At 31.4% G+C, this 20,657-nt stretch overlaps 2 protein-coding genes across 2 annotated transcripts; both read left to right on the top strand.

Annotated features, from left to right (window-relative positions):
• Positions 1-380: 380 nt before the first annotated feature.
• Positions 381-10,143, top strand: LOC139492068 (lysozyme-like). Its single transcript, XM_071280196.1, has 5 exons — positions 381-469; positions 6,780-6,924; positions 8,363-8,542; positions 8,990-9,065; positions 10,042-10,143. Exons 1-5 carry the CDS (start codon positions 434-436, stop codon positions 10,103-10,105), a joined length of 501 nt encoding a protein of 166 aa, XP_071136297.1. The 5' UTR covers positions 381-433; the 3' UTR covers positions 10,106-10,143.
• A 6,947-nt stretch (positions 10,144-17,090) lies between these two features.
• Positions 17,091-19,992, top strand: LOC139492076 (lysozyme-like). Its single transcript, XM_071280209.1, has 4 exons — positions 17,091-17,274; positions 18,380-18,562; positions 19,357-19,432; positions 19,876-19,992. Exons 1-4 carry the CDS (start codon positions 17,145-17,147, stop codon positions 19,937-19,939), a joined length of 453 nt encoding a protein of 150 aa, XP_071136310.1. The 5' UTR covers positions 17,091-17,144; the 3' UTR covers positions 19,940-19,992.
• The last annotated feature ends 665 nt before the right edge of the window (positions 19,993-20,657 follow it).

Here is a 20,657-nt window from a genome sequence, read left to right on the forward strand (position 1 = left end):
TTTAGTAATCTATGTTGTGTTTTGTGTACTATTGTTTATCGTTATGTGGTTTTTCGCATTTTGTTATGGCACTGTCAGCTTGTTTTTGACTCTTTGGGATCTTTTTCTCTTTTCAACGTTTAGTGTACTGCATTTTTATTCAATTTATTCTTAGATTATAGCGTTGATATATTATGCAAGAATCTGTGGTAACTACATTTAAAGCAGATGCTCGAAGCTAATCCTCTTAAGACTTACACAACATATTTGATACAACATGAAATAATAGAACAATTATACAAAACGTCATGTTCAAACTGCAAGCGATTACAAATGCATAACAAAACAAAACAAAAATATAAATCCTATTTTAACAGAATGTTAGAAACGACACATGTTTAACGGATAAAACATTTGCTTATACATTTTTGTTATAAAAAGTAAATTGTTGTTGATGAAACTAAATGATGGTGACCAATACTTCTGGAAGGTATGACTTTTGTTTCTTGTTTGGTTTTTTAATTTTTGTTTCTTTGTTGTTTTTTTTTTACACAATTGTGTGTATATCCATGTCATAATTGCTGTAGCAAAAAAAATGTAATGTTTTGCTGAAAAGACATTCATTGGGATTTCAATTGCAAACTATCCGTAGGAAAAAAGTAATATCACTCAGATTCTGATGAAAATTCAAAACGGAAAATCCTTAATCGAATGGCAAAATCAAACGATAGGAGCTTATTTCTTAAAACAAACCCATATTGTTATATAATACAAATGTTTCTTTTATTTCCAAATGATATTCTGAGAACGATTTATATATGATCTCATTTCAATAAAAAAAAAAAAGAGCCCCTATTTGACATTAATTATCCGTTTGGCCTAGATTTTAATCAATTTTACGATTAAGAGTCAGAACTTTCTGTGAAACGAGAGGTTAACGAAAAATAGATTTGTTATGAACCGACCCTCGTTGTAAACTTATATATGTAAGTCAAGATATGAGGCCGACTCATCTGCATCTATTGTATTCTTTATCTCAATTTTGAAGTGATAGATGTAGATGTATTCAACAAAGTCACAATTTTTGAATTATCTGGTTATTCAGCAGCTATATAGCGGAAAGTAAATGGACAAGTCAGCAAGAAGGGGACGGTTGGTTCCTATGTAATTTGCGATTTGATTAAATTCAAAGCGCCAACACGACATCATTAAATACCAGAACTATTTGGAGAATTCGATGAATGACCTTTTATAAGCCTAAAATTCGTACCCTAAAAATATTTCTCGTACTTAAGTTGAAGTCAATAAATGCTCCCTCTGCCCAGTCAACCACAATTACCAATATTTCATAACATCTTTCTATACTGAATATACATGAAATAATGCTCCACATAGTTTTTAAAAATGGTTTATCCCGAAAAATCGTATCATACGCACCAAAATTATATATGACAATTTTTCATTTTTCATCTTTTGCTTTATGATTTTACACATTTAGTGTTACTCACGGCTTTTAAACTTAGTGTGGCATGGTTACACATAAATGATCACACAGCCACGAGATCTAGCTGTTATTTAAAAGAAATCAGAGAAAATTACATGAACTTAAAAGCACCTCAAATATCCTGTCACGATATATTGGCCTTCAAAATGAGTTGTTACTTCACTGACCAGATTGTACATGTTTAAGTCCTTGGTTTCAAGATTAAAAAATTGTTGATTTCTAATTTTGTCATACAATAGACGCGTATAAGTACCAGATTTCAAGGTTGAAAATCTATAAGCATATCAAAAGAAAGAAAAACACTGTCCTAAGTTGGTACAGGCATGTCCATATGTAGAAAGTGATAGCTCAATTATGTTATTATAGCTTGCTTAAGGTAGCACAACACAAAGAGTTTTCATCCCTAATCAGACATCTTTAAACTGATGTAATTCCACTCATCTTTCTTTAAATTTTATAAATGAGGTACCAAAAGAAAGAAGAGGGATTAATCTTTCAAATTGTGATAATTTCATTATGACATAATTATTACATAATTAATTGTTATGTAATTAGTTGCCATATTGTGATGTCCATACTTGAATGAATTTAGCTTCTTTGTTATTCATAGCATCCCAAAATATTTTATAGATTCTTGCACAACACAGTTTGACCTGCAAAACTCTGTCTCAGATTTTTCCTATTGCATTTCATTCTCTCATAAATCTTCAATGAAGTTTTCAACATCAATTCATACGAGACCACTAAATTCAATTGGGTATAAAATTTGTTCTATTGATGTTTTTGGAAATCTGAGATTGGGAGAAAAAAAATCTTTGTATTGTGCTACCTTAACCCCTCAATTGTTTGACAGTCGCATATACTTCCATGATATTGACAACAATATGTGATCAGGAAAAAAACCCATCATAGGTAGCATTGTCGAAAAATTGAGGTACAGCAGTCAATAATGTGTTATAATCTTATCACTTCACAACGAAAATCTCTGTAAAAAAAAAGAAAAAAATCAAACCGACTACATACTTTCTGTTAGTATGCTTACACAATAGGACCTTATCATTTGACAAATCCAATGGCTTGAAAATGGTCTTTTCGACGATTTACATGTTCAAACAGTCCGCTGCTCAAATTCTGCTACAAAATAAAGCATAACCGGATTAAATAATGATCTTATTGAAAACACCGTTGATATTAGACATAGTGGTTTGTTCGGCTATAAGTAATAAAAGTTGTCAAAAGGCTCTATTATGATAGGACTATATAAAAAGAGAAGATGTGGTATGATTGCCAATGAGACAACTAACCAACATAACATTACAATTCGTATGTTTCATATACATATATGTACAGAAAACAAGGCTTTTTTCCTCTTAGTTGATTTTTTCATATTCAACCTATCTACTATGATTTAAAGACATATTGTGCATTAGAACTTACCTTAAGAAATAATCTAGTTGCCTTCGTCCATGCATGCATGGAGTAAGCTTAGTTCCTAAGTTTTCATGTTTACATAAAGTGTTTGCAATTTATTTCTTAAGATAAGTTACAATGCACAATATGTCTTTAAATCATAATAAAAAGGTTGAATATGAAAAAATCAACTAAAAAGAAAAAAAAGATAGTTACATCGAATTAAAAAAAAAATGCACTAACATCATGAAATTAGGCGGTAAAAATAAATGGAGGTTCTCTAAACTTGATGTTAATTTCCAGTTTTATTTAATACCTTGTTAGAAAAAGAGGGACGAAAGATACCAAAGGGACAGTCAAACTCATAAATCTAAAACAAACTGACAACGCCATGGCTAAAAATGAAAAAGACAAACAGAAAAACTATAGTACACATGACACAACATAGAAAACTAAAGAATAAACAACACGAACCCCACCAAAACTAGGGGTGATCTCAGGTGCTCTGGAAGGGTAAGCAGATCCTGCTCCACATGTGGAATAAGAAATTACAGAACAGTTTTTGTAACCGAAGAATTACATTTCGGTATTATATCAGTTTGTTATTTTAATGATGAATTAGGGTAGACCAATTTTCACTATATGCATTGTTAAAACTTTCTTACAATGAATATGTGTGGTACTGATTTAACGTTTTGTTCGGACATAACAACCGCGTGATCATTTAATTGTATTCAAATGATGGATTTCTTATGAAAAAACATGTGTTTATGACTTTCAGCATGTGAAAAAGAGAGTACATTAAGTTCGTTAAGAATTTTATACAAAACAAACAATATTTGTCTAAATAAATACATACTACATCAGCTGTGGTTTCTGTTGGTGGTTACCGTTACATTAGTATTTAAGTAACAAATATGTTTGTTTTGGTAATTATATACTACATTATCTTTGGTTTCTTTTGATGGTCAACATTACATAATTATTTTCAAGTAAAAGCCCTGCATTTCCCTCGGGCGATACAGTTGTTATATCGATATTGTGTATAACTGTATGGTTCTAGGGGTAAACAACCTTACAATTATAACTTAAGCGTTGATATATAAGTTCGAAAAGATGTGGTCTTTTTTTTTTTATAAATTTAAGCATTAAGACAAGGTATGATATACTTTTCTTTTTCGAATAGGAAGGGTTCTGTTCTTTTTATATAGTAGTGTTTACTAAGTTAACCATAGGGTCAAAACTACTAATGATGGACTGTAAGTTCTAAGCAGTTTCGTCATATCAGTAGTCAGACACTGAAAGGGGTTATCGCATAACTTTTGTCGAGCGGTCCACTTTTGTCACAGAAAGCTCGCCATAGTATTAGTGATCCGGCGGCGGCGTTTAGAAATTTATTAAAAGCTTTATTTTTTAGAAGGTGGAAGACCTGGATGCTTCATACTTTAAATAAAGATGCCTTGCGTTATGAAGTATCCGTCACATGTCCAATTGTTCATAACCTCATTTTCATGTTTCAGTGACTACTTAAATAAAAAGGTTAAACATGTTTGTAATTTCTCTCTTATCATCAGTAATAGGATAATTGGTATGTGCGTACTTTGCAAGGTATCAATGCCCGTCAGAATGTTTTCACTTGTCCCCGACCTCATTTCATAGATCAGTGAACAAGGTTAAGTTTTGGTGGTCAAGTTCATATCTCAGATACTACTAGTATAAGCAATATATTTGGTGTATGGAAAGGTTGTAAGGTTTACATGTCCAACTGGCTGGCGTCATCTGACTGGGTCGTTGCCATTGTTGGTGTACGTTCCCGATGGTATCACCAGCCCAATATTCAGCCATTCGATGTTGACATGCATATCAATTATATGGTCATTTTTATAAATTTCCTGTTTACATAAGTAAGTTTCTTATCCCATATGTAGATTACCTTAGCCGTATTTGGCACATTTTTGGGGGAATTTTTGATCCGAAATACTCTTCAACTTTTTACTTGTTTGGCTTTATAACCAATTTGATCTAGGTGTCACTGATGAGTCTTATGTAGACTAAACGCGTGTCTGGCGTATTAAATTATAAGCATGGTACCTTTGATAACTATTGACGTCATTTTCGTGGTTCAGTAGATTTGGTTAAGATTTTATGTATTGGTCTGTTTTTCTTATACTGTAGCCAATAAGTGTACTATATATGGTGTATTGAATAATTGTAAGGTCTACATAGGTTAACTATATGTGTTGTATGAAAATATTTGACAGTGTAAATGTTAGTCTGGCAGGTTTTATTCGACCTCGACCTCATTTTTTACGGTTTATTGAGTCAATGTTAATTTTTTTAAAGTAATAGGTTCACTATTTTTGGGGTATTGAATGATTGTAAGGTGTATATGTCTGTCTGGCAGTGTTCATTCGACTTTAGCCTCATATTTTTGGTTCATTGATCAATGTTAAGTTTTCCTGGTTAAGTTGGTTTCTTCGATTTGCAAAAGCTCGACTTTATTTCAACCATATTTGGTGTAAGGAATGATTGTAAGGTGTATACACATACTTCAGTCTGGGTTTGGATCATGTTAATTGAATTTGATAGTTGTAATAAAGCTTTATTTTTAGAGCTATCAATATAATATCAATGGTTAGTAAAGGAGGCGAATTATTTCAGGGTGTGCACTCTTGTCTAAATTTTGAGAAAAAAATTAAGAAATTATTTTTAAAAAAAGGTACTAAATCTATCAGATTAAGTTGATTTTAGATGTTTTGTTTTTGCTTTTATTTTTATTTGTATTTTAACGGCACTTGTTGAAATGAGGCGTAATCCACATTTTTAGTTTTTCAAAATGTTATTAGTATATCCAGGAACATATATTTGAAATACTGTTCACAGTATATCTTATTGTTCTTTTTATTTTACGAAGTTGAAGTGGTAAAAACACGTCACATCACTTCACCACTTACACTTAATTCTTTCATAACTTTATCATACATTTTTATATTGTCGGTATATAACTTGTATGTAATTGTGACTGCATGGAACAAGTCAAATTAATTCGCAATTAAGGTCCAAAATTATGCCTTTGTAATTATTACAAGTAGTGCTTACTATATTATAAATGTAACTATAATGTAACTATAATGTAGTGTTATATAGTTTGGAAACCTAGGATTGATTTGTGGAGTTAATTTGATCTTAAACTGAACTTATCTTATATAAATTACGATCTTACAAGAATATACATATATTTACCATAGTGGTAAACATTTCTGATACTATCCAAAATAATACGAAATTAAATACTTAAGAAGACAGAAAAAAGGTTACATCACAGTAAGGATTACCCCCTCCCCAACCCCTACGATAAAGTGAAACAATCAATTACATCAACATCATGTTGTTCAAGAAAATTACATACCAATGGGACTTTAAGGCAATTGTGATCCGGTGTAAAAGGTTTAGGGGAATTCCACTACCGAATATATTTACAATATATATAGTCTGGAAAAATCTTTGATTTTATATCTAAAAGAATCATCAAGGTAAGCGAAACGATGTTATTTTAAACATGCCTAAATATTTAAAAAAAATGTACAAATCAAGTGCATTTATAATGTAAAACTGCCGCATAAAGATATATTTTGTATATTAATTTTATTTTCTTAACGAAAACAAGAGTCGATTACATGATTCTGCCTATATGTGCTAATTGAAAAAAAATCAAAATTCTACGCAGACTATTTTGAACATATTGTTTTTACCGTTTTTGCGAATAACTTCAAGCAAAATAAAGAAATAAGCCAGAAATTAAAATCAAATTTTGATGTGGCTCTTAACAAATCGAGACGAGAAATAACAATCTAGATTATTTTTGTTATTACATGGGTTTTTACAGGTCAGTGAATACAAGATGCATTGTTTGTGTCCAATTTTAATTGCCTTTGCACTGGTTGGGTATTCCTATGGAGCTACCAAAACGAAGTGCCAAGTTGTACAAGCACTACGCAATCAGAATGTACCAGACAGTGATCTTAGAGACTGTGAGTATGATCAACTGTTAAAAGTCATTGCAAATCTTATTACAATGTATCAGTTTTGAAAAATTTTGAATCCATAATTTATTTTTTTAAACACAAGCAAAATAGTTTCTTGTCGAGACCCATTTTCACAATATCAAAAACATATTCCCTATTCACTGCAATTTAACAATTTTTTTTAATAAGAAGTAAAATAACAAAAAATAACAATCGCAAGGGATAATTCAAAACGGAAAGTCCCTTATCAAATAACAGAATCAAGAGCTCAAACACATCAAATGCATTAAGAAACAACTGCTATATTCATAATTTGGTGTAGTTATTTACTTCTGTAGATTATGGTGGATTAAACCTGGTTTCATAGCTAACTAAACCTCTCACTATTACATCGCGTAAAATGCCATAATATTGACGACGACGTGTGAGCAAATTCAAAAGAATAATAGGTTAAACTGTCAAAAAAAGTGCTGACATAGAATTTCAGAATTTTTACTCCTGAAATAATTTTGCATTCAAAATTGCATACAAAATGCAGCATCTACAAATAAACATGGACACATGTATAATGACTGAAACATGGAATTTGCAAACGCAGTATATTTCAGTCTGAACCACAAGTTTTCATGCAATAAGACATTTCGTTTCTTTTATAACATATGGAGGTCATGCTGTATACATTGTCTGTCTTTGTGTAAAACTGGCTTATCCCAATCACATTGTTTGCATATATCAACGCCAGTACTGCTTAGCTCATATGTAGTTTTGTGACGTTATGCGTCTTTTTTCTGAAGGATACGGGTGTTAGTCGCTGTTGTGGTCTGTTGGACTGTCAATTATTATAATTACTGTGATATTTCTCTATGTTTAATATTACAACACTTTACAATTAAGTTAAGGTGGTATGGGAGTCTAACATAAAAATTATAGAATATGTTCATAGTATCTATTGATGTATGTTCAAAAATATATTAAAAATGATAGGTCACCGTGCAATTTCTCAAACTACAGGTTGTAACAAAAGAACATATTTTGTAAGGATTATACAGGAAAAAAACATTTTGTGATTAGAAACTAAATAAAATGATAGAATTGTAAAATGAATTAGGAAAAGATAGCTTTCAGACAATGCTTTGAGAATATCAAAAGAAAACATAGTTTCACCGTACATTTTTTTCCGGCTAAAATACAAAATAGGAATATTGAAAACAACCAAAAATAATCTACACATGTAAAATATTAATATGTATAAGTTATATTCTTATAAATTGGTTCTTTTAAATAAAAATTGACATTGAATATCTGCATTCCTGCATCAAATTTTGCTAACTTGATAGAAAATCTGGACGTTAGGTTCTCGGTTTTTTACAATCTAAGATGGCGGAAGACACCCATACCACCTTAACAGTACAAATAGTAATGTAATCAATGTTTACTCTTTCAGGGCTGTGTTTGGTAAAACACGAAAGTAACTACAAATATGATGCAGAAGGTACAAATTCTGATTCGAAAGATTATGGTATTTTTCAGATGAACAGTAAATACTCTTGTGGAAATCCAAAGGGTACTAGTTCCTCTATCTGTTGGAGAGTTAATACCTTCGGCTGTGCCGACTCTTGCACCTGTAAGTACAACAATACAATCCAGTTATATAAACCTTATATCTTGTGTAAAAAGATATCTAGGAGAGTTTACATGCATTGCATATTGGTCGGAACCTTTATAACTGAATTACCATATGATATATCCGTTTTTTTAAATTTTTTATAGTGATGACTTAATATTGAAAGTACTCTTGTAGATTGATAGTTAATAACATTTCATACCGATATACAAATATATGTCTAAAATATTAAAGTGCAGTAACATGCTTATCAATCGTTGATTTATTCATTTGAGCATTGATTTTTTTTTCTCTTGAATATGATTGTATTGCAATGTTTTGACAGTACACGGACTACTTTTGTTGCAAATCAGTAATATCATAATAATACAGAGTTGACAATGATGAAGATTTAGATGATTTAGACCAGTTTATGTAAACGTTTATATACTTCTTTTTTCTTTGTAGCATTCAAGAACGCAGACATATCAAACGATGCAAATTGTGCCGTAAGGGTTAAAAATTGTGCAGGTTTTAGCAGATGGTAAGTTTATGTTTATAGTGTAATAAGTTTATATCGGATATGTAATGTTCCTTACGTCGTAAATATAATCACTTCCTTTTAATAAATGTGACCTACCGAAATATACTATTTACCGGATTTGTAATAACATAAGCAACACGACGGGTGCCACACGTGGAGCAGGATATGCGCACCCTTTCGGAGCACATGAGATCACCGCTAGTTTTTGGTGGGGTTTGTGTTGCTTATTCTTTTGTTTTCTATGTTGTGTCATGTGTTCTATTGTTTGTCTGTTTGTTTTCTTTCATTTTTAGCCAGGCGTTGTCAGTTTATTTTTTATTTATGAGTAGCATGCCCTAGATAAATAAGATTCAAATATGTTTTATGTTTTAGATAAATAAAAACTTAACAGGATTTTGCAGTGCACTTTTTTGCATTTCTCCAGAAGGTGCCAAAATAAACTAAGTTTGGAAATAGGTTTAAGAACTTCCCCACAGGTAATAATTGAAGTGAGCTGTATTGATGGACATGGACAAAAAGTTTAGATATCTCTCATTTTCAAATACAAGTGTTATTTTCATCTGATTTTATTACGTTTTTATTAACTTTTATTGTCAAAAATTGAGTGACCCGTGTCGTTTTAGTAATATAGCCGTAACGCGAAATAGTTTATTTCCTGAATTAATGTGTCTGCACTAAAAGTAGATATGCATGTACTATGAATATACTGGATGACGATATATAGGTCGTCATATTAGAACTGTTATTTAAAATAGAGTCTGAAACGTGTAATACAATGTAATAGGAAAGACGATCTTATAAGGGGGCATTCCTCTATATATGTACTGTTAAGAACCATTGCTATTGATATTTTGTAATCAAGTGTATAAAGCTAATATTATATCCTTTCACTTATTTATTTGTAATGTGACATGTTGTCTATTCAAATAAAATATCAATGATGCATACATTTTTTATCTTGAGGTCTATTTTTTAGGTATGGTTGGAAAGACCACTGTTCTAATGTCCAAGGTTCAGAATACGACTACAGCTCATGCTAGTTCTTGCATTTCATAATAAAATAAAGTTCATATAAAGACTGAAACAAATAATGTTATTTTGCCAATAATTATTTTCACAAAGAATTATATAAACATTATATCTCCTGAATATTCATCGCAAGGAATTGACTTTTGCACTTGACATCACTGATTCCTAATTGATATGTTTAAGTCCTTTGAACAAACCGAATGTGAGGTACGATTTCGTATTGTTGACGGTCTTTACCAACATTTGATATTTTTCTCCCGTGTATGCACCACCGGCTAACGAAATATAAGATAACCAAAACTATCTGAGGTAAAATGCTTAACAATGAGTATCAAGTTTGACCGAAGTTTCTCATTATATCATTATACTTAATATGAGAAAATCAGTCACTACTTCTTCTGATCCTGTTCTGTAAAGATAACATGACAAATAATAGACCTTTCCTTATTTGATGCAGTAAAAGAATGTATTTTGGAAAATGACGATTTAATGTAATGAAATGAAATGATTGATATGTTTAGGTTAATTTTATTAATTAATAATGAGCATCATATCAAGGTAAAACCAAACAACCTGAGGGAATTGCATGAACTCCAAAAGTACGGGGGCCGAATGTATATTAGCATGGACAAGCGTCTCCTGCCATGCATGTATCATCCACCAATAAATTATCGCATCGTTGTAAATATAACGGAATTTGATGAGACTGTCGTACAAATTGAGAGGTTTAGCGATTTAAAACCAGGATTAATCCACCATTTTCTACATTTGATTTTGCCTGTACCAAGTAAGGAGTATGACATTTGTTGTCTTTTCGATGTTGATGTGTTTTGTCATTTGATTTTGCCATGTGATTAGGGACTTTCCGATTGAATTTTTCTCTGAGTTCAGTATTTTGTGATTTTACTTTTTAAAACACTGTAAGCGTGTCACAATTAGAAATTCGACACAATAAGAAAGTTATGGATTAGACTACATTTTGAAATCTAAAGATGTTTATGTCACAAGAGAGTTGAGACACAGACATATATGTGATGGTGACTATAACATTGGTGTAATATAACAATAAGGAGATGTGGGTATGATTGCCAATGAGACAACCATCAATCAAGATTCAAATAAAGTAGACCTAAGCCATTATCGAAAACCGTACGGACTTCAACAATGAAAGTTCGTCATACCGTATCGTTGGCTATCTAAGGCTACTACATGAAAAATATGAAACAATTCAATTTTGAAAATTAAACTGAACTGAACTACAGGCTCATGACTTGGGACAAGCACATATAGAATGTGGCGGGGGTTCAAACTGGTATAGTGGCACCATAACCTTCCCCTAACCTGGGACCTTGGTGTAACAATACAACATACGAACAAACTATAAAAAAAAACAATTGAAAAATGATTAATATTAATAATTTGATATTAGCCATGAAAACATAGGCTGCGCTAATTAAAATCCAAAAACTCACTACAAACACGATCAAAGTGAACGAATTGTCATGTATAAACACCAAAGGAACATCACCATTTAAAAAAAAAACGGAAAATTAACAAAAATGTCGATTTCATTCGTTCCTCGATAACTTTGTTTGAGTATATGGTTTTTTGTTAGTAGACCACCCGCTGTTAATGTAAAGTCCGTATAGTCTTGAATAAAATGAAATATGTTTACACCAAAGGATATGGGAATTTGAAAAATGGAAAGTTTCAATAATAACGTATTCATAGATAGAAGGGTGTTATCCATTCGTTTGATGTGTTTGAGCTTTGATTTTGCCATTTGATTAGAGACTTTCCTTTTTGAATTTTCCTCCTCGGAGTTCTGTATTATTGTGATTTTACTTTCGTCCCTCTGTGTCAATATCGAAGAAAAGATCAAGATATAAAATAACCTTCTGGTTTTGGTATTTTCTTTAATCTCAAATTCACTGGATGTATGAGATGCAATATCTCACGTAAATGTGTTCATTTTGTGAAAGTACATTATAAAAGAGGGGCGAACGATACCAGAGGAACAGTCAAACTCATAAATCGAAAATAAACTGACAACGCCATGGCTAAAATTAAAAAAAAAAAAAACAGATGAACAGACAAATAATAGTACACAAGAAACAACATAGAAAACTAAACACTAAATAAGTATATTTAAATAAGGTAAGTAAAATAACAAAAATGACGAACTCCAAGGAAAATTTAAAACAAAAGTCCTTTATCAAATAGCACAATCAAAAGCCCAAACACATCAAATGAATGGAAAACAACTCTCGTCTTTCCGACTTGGTGAAAATATTAAACAAGATGGACTTTTGTCTTTTGAGAAAGCTCTATATGCCTTCTATTTCATATCAGTACAAAAAAATGTCAACTAGAAGGGTGCACAATTAACACATAATGTAAAATCGACTGTCTGTTGAAATATCATTTGACCATCTAAAACATATATTGTCGATCAAAACGTCCGGTGTATTTGTTGATAATGTCTCTATTATCGATGCTCATAAAGTCAAATTCATTTCTAATTTACTCTAAAACTATATGTGAAATGATTTGCAGGTAACAGTTGCGTACAAAATAACATCGCAAGAAATTGAAATGATTTAAAGTGGTAATATACACGCATGATGTTATGTTTGATAAATTGATCACTGAAACCTAGTTACACCACTGGTTTTTTTTCTCATCAGTATTCCAACATGCAATCATTATATCCTATAGAATATTGGAACAAAATCGAAACAAATCATCAACTATTGGGAAGATCAGAATATATGTTTACGCAAAAAAAAACGCTAAAAACCACATACTCTTAAAAAAAAATCCAATCACATCTTGCTTAATATTTCATACGAGTACAAAAAAATGTCAGCGAGATTGGTGGAAAATTAGTACAAATTGTAAATCCGACTGTATGTTCATATATCTCAAACATATATTGTCGGTCAAAACGCGCGGTGTTTTTGTTGAATATCGCAGTTGCTGCCAAATTGTTCGTTTCTATGCATTTTAGTGTTTGTTTTTGTTGCACCTCTGTGTTCCTGTTGTTCCTCTGTTTTCCTCTTACGCTTGGTGTGTTTCCCTCGGTAACTCGGATTCGTTTTCTCTCAATCGAATTATGACTTTTGAACAGCGATATACTACTGTTACCTTTATTCATTATGAAATGTTTCTTTTGAAATCCTTATCATATTATATTTTTAATATGACCTAGTTTTCATCCATAGTTGACATTAGTTTTCCATTTAGAATGGTTTTGAATTAATTTTACAATTGGAGACCTGATGACTTTGTGAGATATCATGTGATTTGCCATTTGCCATTAAATCCCAATTATATGGTCATTTTTATAAATTTCCTGTGACAAAACTTTGAATTTTTAGAAAAAAATAAGTATTTTCTTTTCCCAGGAATATATTACCTTAGCCGTATTTGGCACAACTTTTTGGAATTTTGGGTCATCAATGCTCTTCAAATTTGTACTTGTTTGGCTTTATACAAATTTTGATCTAAGCGTCACTGATGAGTCTTATGTAAAAGAAACGCGCGTCTGGCGTATTAATTATAATCCTGGTACCTTTGATAAGTATTGCCATTTGATTCAAAGCACCAACAGAAAACAAACTTTACTATTTGGAGAATTCTTTGAATAACCTTTTATGAGGCTTAATTTCGTACCCTACCAAATACTTATCGTACTTTAGTATTGGTAAAAAAAATCGACATCCTCTGTTAAGTTCAACCACATTCATCAATATTTATAACTTCTTTTCGTTCGGAATATACATTTTACATGAAATAATAATCTAAACAGTTCATAATGAATGTTCATCCAGAAACAAATTTCATACACACCTTAATTATAAATTGTAATTTTGATTTTCCATTTTTTATTCTTTTTTTATTTTAAACATTTTCTCTTACGCTCTCCTTTTAGATTTAGTGTGACATTGTAACATATGAAAGAATCGCACAGCCAGTAGATGAATCAGCTAACTAAAAATACAAATCCTCAGAGGGAATCACACAAACGAAACCGTCTTAAATCTAAACTAAAAAACTGACGGTTGATCAGACAAGACAATGATGTATGCACAGAAACTAAAAGATTTAAAGCTTAACATGGTCTAGCAAACTGTTTACCAATTATTTGTGACGGAAGGGGTTTCAAATGAGTTGTTACTGCACTGACAAAATTTAAATGTCTGAGTCTTATATTTCAAGGATGAACACTTATTATTGTCTAATTTCGTCATACAGTGGACATTAATCAGTGTATTATTTCAATGTCAAAAATCTATAAATGGATTATAGCCACGCGTTCAGTTACGTACCATATGTGTAACGGGAGTTCGTTTTCCTTATGACTTCCTTGTCTTCCCGTTGTCTAACTACGTTCTGGGTTATTGGACAAGTAACTACGTATATAAAAAAGATGTTTATTTAAAAAACATATATATTTGACCTATAATGGTTTACTTTTATAAATTGTGACTTTAATAGAGAGTTGTGTCATTAACACTCATACCACATCTTCTTATATCTATATATGGTTTCAGAACACAAGTTTCCATACAATTAATATAATATAAAGGGCAGCTAGTCTACTTGTTGTATAACTAAGGTTCCATATCTGCAAGCCAAAGTATCAGCGTCTGCACATTTAAAATCCTCAGCGGTAGACTGTCCGGACAAGAATAATTACATTGCCGGTCTCGGGAGAAAGAATTACGGAGCTATAAATAATACTAACATACACCTATTTCCCAAAATAAATAGAAATAAATAAAGGCAATAGTAGTATATCGCAGTTCGAAAGTCATAAATCGATTGAGAAATAACTAATCCGGGAAACGCATCAAATATAAGAGGAAAACAACGAAACAACAGAAACACTAAAGTGCAACAAAAAACCAAACGACAATGCAACACACATAAAAACGGACTATAAAATAATACACGGCATTTTTCTAACTTGGTACAGGACATTTTAAGAAAAATAGATATTGGGTTGAACCTGGATTTTTGGCTGGCCAAACGTCATGCTTTTATTGCAAAGTAAAATATAACACTAAAATGACAACATAACATGACAGGACTAAAATACAAATAAATGGAAGAACATACAGGACAGAGAAATACACAAATAAACAATACTGTAACAATAAAACAATACGACATGCTAATAGTTACTAAAGGTACCAGGCTTATGGTTTAATACGCCAGTCACGTGTTTTGTCTACATAACATTCATCAGTGACGCTCAGTTCAAAATAGTAAAGAAAGCTAAACAAAGATGAAGAGCATTGATGACCCAAAATTCAAAAAAGTTGTGCCAAGTACGGCTACGGTTATCTGCCTGGGATAAAAAAAAAAAACCTTCGTATTTAGCTAATATAACATTTCAAACAGTAAATTTATAAAAATATAATTGATATGCATGTCAACACCGAAGTGGTTACTAACTACAGAATAAAAACGAACCCCTGAAACAACCTAGGTCAGCCCATAAACAGCCCAGCCGAACCACGTATTGTATTTCACCCGACTAGATAGACGAACAAAAGGCACAGGTAAAAAGTAAAATAAAAAAAATACTGAACTCCGAGGAAAATTTAAACATGTTAAAACGGCAAAGTCAAATAAGAAAACACACCAAACAAATGGACAACAAGCGTCATATTCCTAAATTGGTGCATGCATTTTCAAATGTAGAAAATGGTAAATTTCGAAAATAAAATCCAAAAAATAAAATATAATTCAAGATTAGTTAAGTTATTATGATACTCGATGTATTTGATAATAATGAAAATAAGAATACTATTAATATAAAATTGTGCATATAATTAGATATTTAATTGTATTATCTAGCTATGTCGGCATTTCTTCTAAATCAAACTGTAAACCAGATACATCGTGTAAGAGTAGTTGCCCCAAACAATAATCTTATAAATGAACTGGGTAATAACACACCGTTACATATGCATACACAATGTAACTATGTGTTCTTGAAGCATGTCTCGATTTGAAATGACAAATAAAGCTTTATAAGTTTCTCGTGATCATTCTTTTCGTTTAAACTTTGTTTGCTTATTTATTGTACTTACTATTTGAATGAATCAACAGGATGTAGATGTTTATCAAAATAAAAAAAGTAGCAAAGGTGACTAAGCGACATTGAGTCTCTCAGAGAGAAATGCGAAACAAACTGTGAAAAGTTTTGGTTTATTATTAATGGTCACCACACTGGGTGCAATTATAAAGGCATTTACAGAAAATAAATTATGACAGTTTTTATTTTTTTAAACTAATATAAATAGAACATGAAGTGTTTTGCGTACATTTGTTTTTAGTACCTCTATCTGTCGATCTATTTAAACCTTTTCCCTTGACCTCCAACAACAAAGTTGTAACTGCGATGCTGTGTACGTGGTTGGCGCTCGGTATTTTTGTTATTTTTGTCATTTTTATTTTTTATGGAAATCTACTGCCGGATATAATTTTACTATATATAGTCGGGAAGAATTATTTGCTTTTATACTTATAGAATCTTAAAGGTAAGCTAAATGTTTTAATTTTTAGATAATTTTTTTTATTATAAAAACTCGTTTTAGATAAAAAAAATTCTAAATAAAGAGTGTCATTAATTTCAGATGTGCAACTATCATGGCTTAATATTATAAGGACAAATGTACAATTTGATTACATCTATCATGGCTTAATATTAAAAACAAAATTGCAAATTGACTGCATCCATCATGTTATAATAATGCATACAAATACATTTCGTTTAACAATTTTATGTTCTTAGGAAAAACGATTCGGTTATATGATGCTGCCTTTATACAACTATTAAAACGTTTTAGAGTATCATCAAACTTTTTTGAAAATATATAATTAGATTTTTTCTAAGTACCATTTTGGCAAAATAAGGAAAATAGGAACATTATTTTTTAAAGTTTTTTTGTAGCAACGAATAAGAATCTGGGATTCATTTACTACGGTTTTTTTTACAATAGCCCTTTTTTGTAGCCTGAGGTCAGTGAATTCAAGATGCATTTTTCGTATCCAATCTTACTTGTCTTGGCACTTGTGGGGTATTCCTATGGAGCTACTAAAACGAAGTGCCAAGTTGTACAAGCACTACGCAATCAGAATGTACCAGACAGTGATCTAAGAGACTGTAAGTATGATCAGCTGTTAATAGTCTTTGCAGATCGTATTACAATGTATCGGTTTTGAAAATTTTGAATCCATAATTTATTTTTTGAAACAGAGGCAAAATAGTTTCTTGTCGAGAACGATTTTCACAATATCAAAAATATGTTTGCTTATTCACTGCAAGTTCACGCTTGTTTGGAATCCGAAGTAAAATGAAAAAAAACAAAACTGAAGGGATAATTCAAAACGGAAAGTCTTATCAAATAACAAAATCAAAAGCTCGAATACATCAAATGCATTAAGAAACAACTGCTATATTCATAACTTGGTATAGTTATTTACTTATGTTAATAATGGTGGATTAAACCTAGTCGGTTATAGGTTAATGATATATATATCGATATTTTGATGCATTGCAGATCATATGACAATGCATTACCTTTTGGAATAATATTGTGATCATTCCATAAAAAGCAGAACCAGTACAGTTTCTTCCTGAAAACGATTTTCACACCATGAAAAGATGTACTTCCTTATTTACTACAATTTTGCACACAATTTGATACTGGTTTGATTAAAGTTTCTGATTTTGATATATATGCCGCCATAGAATTTCAAACTGTTTACTCTTGGAAAGATTTGCAATGAAAACGAGAATACAAAATGCAGCATATACAACAACAAAAAACGTTAAATCATGACTAAGAGTGGATCAAAATTAATAATAATATATGCAATCTAAAAAATATATTTTCAGTTTGAACCACTCATGTTTCTAGTAGGACATGTTGTTTTAAAACATATTTAAACATTCAATTTGTCTGGCAGTATGTTATTGGAATGGCTCAACCCAATTGCATTGTGTGTATGTACCAAGTAGATATAAGAAGATGTGGTATGAATGCCAATTAGACAACACTCCAATTTATAAAAGTAAACCATTACAGGTCAAAGTACGGTCTTTAACACGGAGCATTGGCTCACACCAAACAAACAGCAGACAATTTGGCTAATGTATTTGTCGATGATGTTGATGTTGGTATATCTGTTTATCGAAGGAGATATTAAGGTATTAATAAGTGGTGCGGTCTGCTGTACTGACAAATATATTTTATAATTCCTTTCAGGGCTGTGTTTAGTTAAACACGAAAGTAACTACAGATATGACGTAGTAGGTACAAATTCTAATGGTTCGAAAGATTATGGTATTTTCCAGATGAACAGTAACTACTTTTGCGGAAGGCCAAGCGGCACTAGTTCCTCCACATGTTGGCGAGTTAATACCTACGGCTGTGCCGACTCTTGCACCTGTAAGTTCACCTTGATTTCTGCTAGCTATATAATCTATGGAAAGCATCAGTGAACTCTCCCATTATTATATTATTTTTCCCATATGAAATAAATGACAAAAGAATAATTTGCGGCCTTAATCATATCTTGTGTAAACACATATCTGTTGAATGTATATCGAATTTTGGTCGGAACTTTAATATATGAATAACTATATCAAATTCGTTGTAACTAACGTCATAATATGCAAAGCACTTTTGTAGATTGTTAGTTGGATACATCTTTTTATACCTATATGTGCATATATTTCTTAAATTTTCAATTTGATATAACGGGTATAAAGAAAACAGCACTATATTATTTTTAAGCAATCGAAGCGCTTTTTTTTTATATTTTCCTTACCCAGGAACTATCAAAGCCGAATATTTTGAAGGCGTTGATGTATAAGAATCGAAAGGGTTGAAGCGCACCTGCCGTATAAAATTCATACAGTGCTGTTTGCATTTAAACCCTGTATACAAAATTGAACATTTAAGACATATGAGTAAAAAATATATATGACCAAAAGAACCTAAAAATGAAAGCCGAATCAATTACTCGAATCCATCAACGATCAACTTCACCTACGGTAGATTAAACCTCAGTTAAATGATAGTTGATAATTTATAATTGGAGATTTTTTTAGAAAGCTTAGTTGTAAATCATGTCAGTACTGAAGTATTGACTACTGAGCTGATGATACCATTGGGGATTGATAGTCCACCACCAGCAGTACAGATCCAGGAATGTATGTGTTTTTTGTTTCTCGTTGCAGCATTCACTAACTCGGACATATCAAACGATGCAAATTGTGCTGTTAGGGTTAAAAATTGTGGTGGTTTTGGAAAATGGTAAGTTTGGGTATATACTTTACTTTGAGGTGGTAATAAAACTGTGTACTTAACTTTTCATATAGTGATCCTGATTTATGAAATATACTCGGCCTGATCGCGAATTTCAAATTGGATCTGTTCGATGTCTTATATTACATGCGCCACGAAAACAATTCTGTTTGTATTTGTCTTTTCTTTTTATTATCACGTACTAGTATTCAATTTTATTTTAATCAAACATTTTCAACGTTAATCTATTATCAAAATACATTTAAAAATAATTAAGGGCTTTCCAATCATAATGTAGATGTAATGCACGCAGAGATACAATTGTGTTTTAGAACTACAATAACTTTATAACCAATACAATACGTTTCCATCGATATATTTGTTATGTTACATGCTTGTCTATTGATTGCAATGCTGCATGAATTTCTCATCTTGGATGTCTGTTTTTTCAGGTATGGTTGGAGAAATCACTGTTCCAATGTCCAGGGTTCAGAATACGATTACAGTACATGTTAAATAGTTTTTGACATTCCACAATAAAATCGCATTCGAAAGATGACGAAAAGAAATCATTCTTTTATCAAATAGTTGTTTAGCAGACTTATATAAAATTGTATCTCCCGCATATTCATCACATGAAAGTGTGATTTTGTTCATGCACTTATACAATTCTCCCAAATTTATATTTTCTATTAATTCTTTGAAACAACAAAATGTGTGATACAATTTCTCATTGTAAACTGTCTGCAAAATCCACAATTAATGTTTTCTATATATTTTTTTCTCGTGTGAGCACCGGATTGAGAATCACAATACTATAGTCGCCGTCAGCTGAAATTCGTAGCGGTTATCGGTAAAAATAATCTAAACTATCAATCACGTTCACTCGAGATATAGTTTTTAACATTCCATTCATAAATCGCAAAAAGAAAAACCACTACTGACCTACATTTTAAGTGATCGCACTGTAATAATCCTGACCTTCACATTTTCATAGACGATTTTGAATGGTGGAATCCGCCATTGTTTTTACCGGAAGTGTTTCCGTGGAGTTCAATTTCATAAAATTTGCATAAAGCGCGGGAAACCTTATCACATTAATGAAAAGAACATTTCAGGAAACTGCGTAAATGACGAATGTCATATGTAAACAAATGATCCTCATAGAAACGAAGATGGCGGAATTACAATGGAAAACATTCTGGAAAATGTGAAGGTCAGGATTATTACAGTG

The sequence above is a fragment of the Mytilus edulis genome, chromosome 1 (assembly GCF_963676685.1).
Source record: "Mytilus edulis chromosome 1, xbMytEdul2.2, whole genome shotgun sequence".
NCBI classification, from domain to species: domain Eukaryota; kingdom Metazoa; phylum Mollusca; class Bivalvia; order Mytilida; family Mytilidae; genus Mytilus; species Mytilus edulis.

What these genes read in the sequence shown, in the direction of transcription:
- LOC139492068 (XM_071280196.1), top strand. Translation starts at nt 434, where the DNA reads ATGAAACTAAATGATGGTGACCAATACTTCTGGAAG. An exon ending in AGACAGTGATCTTAGAGACT is followed by an intron (nt 6,925 to 8,362) that starts GTGAGTATGATC and finishes TTACTCTTTCAG; the next exon opens with GGCTGTGTTTGGTAAAACAC. An exon ending in CTGTGCCGACTCTTGCACCT is followed by an intron (nt 8,543 to 8,989) that starts GTAAGTACAACA and finishes TTTTCTTTGTAG; the next exon opens with CATTCAAGAACGCAGACATA.
- LOC139492076 (XM_071280209.1), top strand. Translation starts at nt 17,145, where the DNA reads ATGCATTTTTCGTATCCAATCTTACTTGTCTTGGCACTTGTGGGGTAT. An exon ending in AGACAGTGATCTAAGAGACT is followed by an intron (nt 17,275 to 18,379) that starts GTAAGTATGATC and finishes AATTCCTTTCAG; the next exon opens with GGCTGTGTTTAGTTAAACAC. An exon ending in CTGTGCCGACTCTTGCACCT is followed by an intron (nt 18,563 to 19,356) that starts GTAAGTTCACCT and finishes TTCTCGTTGCAG; the next exon opens with CATTCACTAACTCGGACATA.